The sequence below is a fragment of the Misgurnus anguillicaudatus genome, chromosome 4, assembly GCF_027580225.2.
Source record: "Misgurnus anguillicaudatus chromosome 4, ASM2758022v2, whole genome shotgun sequence".
Lineage (NCBI taxonomy): Eukaryota > Metazoa > Chordata > Actinopteri > Cypriniformes > Cobitidae > Misgurnus > Misgurnus anguillicaudatus.
In genome coordinates, this window is record NC_073340.2 from 14026478 (window position 1) to 14032012 (window position 5535).

The following is a 5535-nucleotide window of genomic DNA, read 5'->3' on the forward strand; positions in this document are numbered from 1 at the left end:
AGACAGCAGAACAACCACAAAGGGTGCTGTTGTCCAATTCAACTGACCTTGAATCATCAAAGATTTCATTAGCATGCATGACACATACATCAGAATTTTACACAAATCATAAAATAAATAAATCATAAGTTTCTTCATTATCATCATTTTTATTATTACATGAAGTACAAACTTTACTAATGTCAACACATTTATACATAAAGGAGCTGACATGATATATATGTGATCTCTCTAACTGCATTGGATCTCATTTCTCATTATGTTTAAGCTAGTAGTGCCTAATCAGGCAATGCCTCATCCTAATTAACTTGTCTAATTATATGGGTGTGGTTTCCTGTGGGTTCACAACACACTCTTGATTTAAAACTTAAAGGGGAAATCGTATTGGTTGTTTTTCTGATTGGTAAAATACTTTCTTTTTGTTGAATACAGCTTGGTAAGATAAGCAACAACATCAACACAATAATAATTCAAATAAGATCAAGTTCATTTAGTTGGAATTGTGGTAGTTTAATCAAATCAATTAATTACACAAAACATTTGATCAATGATATCAGTCTTTATTGTAGCTTCAAATCAGTCTTCAAACTTTCTTTTGTATTTATTTGGTGTAATGTTAGCAAATCATAAATCTAATGATGTGTGTGTGGATCAATGTTTTTAGATTGTGACAGGCCTGTAATGTAATGGGCTCATGCTGATTGTGTGTTCACTTCACTAACATGTATTATTGCAGTTGTTGAGGTTATTTTAGCCCAACCCTTTGACTTTGAAGTTCAGCTGTATTAAGATTTATAAACTGATCTTGGCTTATTTGCTTTATTATTGTATGGTACTAAAATTGAATTCTGTGTCGTATTGCAGTCATGGCTGCTCAAGAGTCCACCAGAGGTTTGTCAGATCTGCATTCACAGGCACCACGTCACACTGTTCCTCCTACCTCCAGAGTTTTACAACACGATGAACAGTTTCAACGGCACCAGCCCTTTTATTTTCCCAATCCTCAGCCTGTCCTGCCACAGCAGTGGCCCTTGTCTGCTCCCTACATGCCCTACACTGGCTTGGGTATGTTGTCTAATGCAATGCATTTTCAGCAATAGAAGAATCTACTCATAGTTTTTATCATTGATTATTGTCCTGAGACACCTGCATTACACTTCTGCAGGTAGTTTTTTAAACTTGGTTTTTAGAGCCTCTTTTCTGTGTAATTTAGCTTTCTTTCTCACTATTGCTGATAATTTTGTCAACATCAGAAATTGACACTGCAAACTCTTCCATCTCTGTTATACAATAGGATAGTAGTATTATTTGCCTATTTATGAGGTCAATAATAACCACTGTGGCATATTGATTTTTTTACAACTGTTAGTCCATCTGTTGAATGTATGGCATGTAAATTCATTCTGGCTGTTTAAAGTTGCTTTAAGTGTGCAAAACCCAATAATATGGTGTTTTATTGAACAAAAAAAATGTAGTATGACTTTATGTAGAAGAGAAAGGCACAAAAACACAATGGGGCGGTTTCCCGGACAGGGCTTATCCTAGTCCCAGACTAAAATGCATGTTTTTTTTAAATACATCTTGTAATGATCTATCTAAACATATTTCAGTGCCATTGTTTTGTCTTAAGATGCACACCAGTATTCTTGTTTGTTTGTATGGTTTGTTGTAAAAACTACTTAAATCTCCTAATATACAAGTAAGGCTGGTCTTAGTTCCCCTGTCCGGGAAACCGCCCCAATGACTTTTGCTGGGTTTTTACAGACTAAATCACATAAGTGAAAATAACACGGTAAACTACAGTATTCTTTGTTTTTAAGGTTATGGTATGGTGATGCCGCCACCAATACTCTTCCCTCCCTGTCTGGAAGTCCCTGGGTACATGTTTCCTCATGCCCCGCTGAACATGTTGGACTACAGACGTGTGACGAACCCCATCACGGCTCCAAATATCGCCCTCCAGGCCCATCGCTTCCGCTTTCACAACGCTGTGCCCGCCAATCGGGTGATGGTCAACTCGGAGGTCCAAACCGAGCCCCTGGGTCGTAGTTCTACACAGAATTCCAATGCGGGCTCCGAATCGGGCAGAGGAACGGGCTGCGACTCTCCAATCTCTGTGTCGGCCAGCTTCTCTGAAAACAAATCTGTAGCTTGCCCTGAACATACGCCTGTGTTCACTCGTAACCGAGTTGTCGCCACCAATACTATCAACACTTCTGGTAGGTCTGCGGTTCACAAAAGCGAAATCCTCCTTCAGACAGAACGGGTCCAAATGAAATTCAGCGAAACTCCAAGGTTCAAATTTGTTGGCGGCAATGAGAACTCTGAGCTAGCTAGTCAAGATGCTGGTGACCTTTTGCAAAGCAGTTTGGGCTCAATACGCTCCGAGGATGTAGTTTCATGCTCCTATCAGTCATTAGCTTTTAGAAAAGAGAAACAGGGAGTTAAAGCTAGAAACCTCAGGTACTCAAAGCATTGCCTTCCTCCTTGTAAGGAAATGGCCAAGGTTAGGATGTCTCCATCTTGTGGTGCTTTTGAATCTTGTCCTAAACCAAGCAGATCAAATGTTGCTGAGAGTTTTGAAGCACACAGAAGCTCGAAGTTTCAGAGAGCCTCCGACTCGTCAAAGGGCAAGCCCGATGGAAACTCTTCCCATAATGTTTGCTTTAAGATCCTTCGGCTGCCCTTCGACATGCAGACGTGTCGGCTAGAGGCATCCATCTGGTCAGTGGAGTCTCTGATGCCTTATGTGCCATCCAGAGAGCAGCTCGTCAAGAATGGTCTTGTGACCCCTCAGAAAAGTCCACAAAAGGCTCTTCAGCTTCCCTTTGACCCACAGACATGTCAGCTAGAGGCATCCATCTGGTCAGTGGAGTCTCTGATGCCTTATGTGCCATCCAGAGAGCATCTGATCAAGAATGGTCTTGTGACCCCTCAGAAAAGTCCACAGAAAGATCTTGGGCATCCCTTTGACACACAGAAGTGTCAGCTAGAGGCATCCATCTGGTCTGTAGAGTCTCTAATGCCTTATGTGCCATCCAGAGAGCATCTGATCAAGAATGGTCTTGTGACTCCTCAGAAAAGTCCACAGAAAGATCTTCGGCTTCCCTTCGACACGCAGACATGTCAGCTAGAGGCATCGGTCTGGTCGGTAGAGTCTCTGATGCCTTATGTGCCATCCAAAGAGGAGCTGATCAAGAATGGTCTCGTGACCCCTCAGAAAAGTCAACATGATGCTGTTCCTGTAGGGGACAATCTACACATTTGCAGGTCCAGTCGGCCTCGCAGTCGAAACTCGTCTATCTGCCGTGAGTCACGCACGCCATATCGCCCTTCGACCAGCTGGCTGGCTGATTTTGGTAATGTATACTACTACAGTAAATTACCTGCTTTAAAGCAAAAGCTTTTTTCTCCAGAGAAGAAGCGACATAAGTCGGCCCTTGAAAGTCCTTTGCCTGAAGGTAAGCAGGCCATCGGTCCCGAGTTAGCTCTGCTCGGACATAAGATGAAGATGATGAACCAAAGACCAGAAGTCAGGATTGGCACCTCGGATCACATTCATTCGTGCAAGAGCACAGCAGCACACTGCAGCCCAAGACGTCTGGCGCCAGGCGTGAGGTCTGACTGGGTTTCTCATTTCTCGCTGGAGGAAAAAATCTCACGCTACTCTTGTAAAAACGAGACCAGAGGAAAAGATCATCATAAAGTTTCAGACACTCTTTGCTGCAGAAGAGAAGAGGACGCTGTAGTGAAGACATTTGACAAACACAAGGCTAAGCAGGATGTCATGAGAGCCCACGATACCCAAAAGAGGATTTTGGGAAATCATTTAGCAAAATATCATCAGGCTAGACTAGGAGAACAACCTGACCTATGTGAAAATTGTAGATGCCTTCATGCCAGTTCTGCTTTTAATAGATGTGATGAATGTGGACGAGGTGTTTGTGAACAGATTGAGGGAGATCACTGTGCATCACTGAGATTGAGAGAACCTCCGCAGAGACCACAGAAAGGTAAGACAAAATAAGTGTGTGTGTGTTACACAATGTAACCTGTACATCCTTATACCCAAACCTCAACCCAATTGAAGTGTAATACAGCGTAAAATAGTAGTATTTTATTCTAAATGTGCAAATGCTACAGTAATGGCGCCAGAGAAATACATTTGAATAAATCAGTCAATATTAAATCTTCATTTGACTTCTATGCAAGCAAAAAACGACTCCCAATTAACCTGAACTTAGTTTCAAGAAGATTTGGTAATTTAAAGGCAAAAGTTAGAGATTGCAGCTTTAATGTATTGTGTAAAACGCACAGGCATCACAAAATAATGTCTCTCTTTAATCCCCAGGTACCAGAGAAAAAGAAGAGAGGACATTGAGCACAAATGCCCAGCGCACACGACCTATGAATGATGTGAAGGCACATTAATATTACAAACATTTTCAGCATTCTTAATTCTTATTAACTTTAAAATTTTATTCAATGATTTAATAAAGTATTTTGACTGCAAACTATGTGTTTTATATATTGGAGTTGAGTTTAAAGGGGCTATGAATCTGTTAATTTTATTGTTTTATACTGTTGTCTGAGGTCTACTTATGATGTTCGCGTGGTTTTAACAATCAAAACATCAAAAGCAACAAGTAATAGGCTATTTTGTAACATAGTTCTGATGCTGTCTGGAGAAAAGTTTCGCTTAAAGGAGTGGGCCGCATTGAAACCTGGCCGTAAACGGCCACTACTATGATTGGATGGCTTCATTCCCCATAATTACATGTGGTGAAATGTTTTAAAAACATATTTGTAAAAATAGCAGCCGAAAACAAATATGTTTGAGCCACGAAAAGATTCTGCGTGCTAAAGATGATACACATAAATGACAATACGTATAGTAAAGTAGATACAAAACTTTAATCTCAACTGTATACAACAACGCAAGCGGGCATCAGAATCTAAATTGCGCCTGATAAGTCCTTCTTTATTGTTAATTTTGTATATTTCTATCATTATATTACAGTCGTATTGTTAAGTGTTGCACCTTTATTAATCGTTTAATGTTTTTAATAAATTAAAACAGTCAAATATACGTGTTTAGACACTGATGTTACAACAGGACATATCAAGCGATCTCTTACTAAGCAAAAGTAAAATGTAGTAACTTACTGTATACTGTTGTGTCATTTCTGATGCAATATTAGTGGTGCTTTTAATCACAGTCTCTCTGACGAGGCTGAATCTAGCTTCTTATTCGCAGCTTCTTATTGACGCTTTTCGTTCCACCTTAAAAGACGCGACGCTTCCGCGTTAGCAGTTTCTTTTTCACGCACAGCTTAGGGACCGTAGCCCATTATCTCTTATTCGTGCTGTTTTGAGTGATTATGTTTATTTTGTTACTTTGAGAGTAATATACATTTGAAAATAAACAGAAGAACAGAGTTATGAAAGAAAATATAGTGTCAGAATGTAAAGATACACTAAATATGTTAATGTAAAATTAAATTGTTAAACGTGTCATCTTTGTGTTGCATTGGT

General features: G+C 40.0%; 1 protein-coding gene across 3 annotated transcripts; it reads left to right on the top strand.

The window, feature by feature from the left end:
* The first annotated feature begins 270 nt into the window (after positions 1-270).
* buc2l (bucky ball 2-like) lies at positions 271-4514 on the top strand. Of its 3 annotated transcripts, none has more exons than XM_055176969.2 (4): positions 271-403; positions 865-1065; positions 1821-4013; positions 4352-4514. In XM_055176969.2, the coding sequence occupies exons 2-4, from the start codon at positions 867-869 to the stop codon at positions 4429-4431; spliced, it is 2472 nt and encodes an 823-aa protein (XP_055032944.2). In that variant the 5' UTR covers positions 271-403; positions 865-866; the 3' UTR covers positions 4432-4514. The 3 variants fall into 3 exon arrangements, with proteins under 3 accessions (XP_055032944.2, XP_055032943.2, XP_055032945.2); XM_055176968.2 differs by having other exon boundaries at positions 280-436; XM_055176970.2 differs by lacking the exon at positions 271-403 and adding an exon at positions 464-505.
* Positions 4515-5535: the final 1021 nt, after the last annotated feature.

Coding starts and splice junctions, on each gene's coding strand:
- buc2l (XM_055176969.2), top strand. CDS start 867: ATGGCTGCTCAAGAGTCCACCAGAGGTTTGTCAGATCTGCATTCACAG. Junction 1,066..1,820: donor CATGCCCTACACTGGCTTGG/GTATGTTGTCTA, acceptor TTTGTTTTTAAG/GTTATGGTATGGTGATGCCG. Junction 4,014..4,351: donor TCCGCAGAGACCACAGAAAG/GTAAGACAAAAT, acceptor TTTAATCCCCAG/GTACCAGAGAAAAAGAAGAG.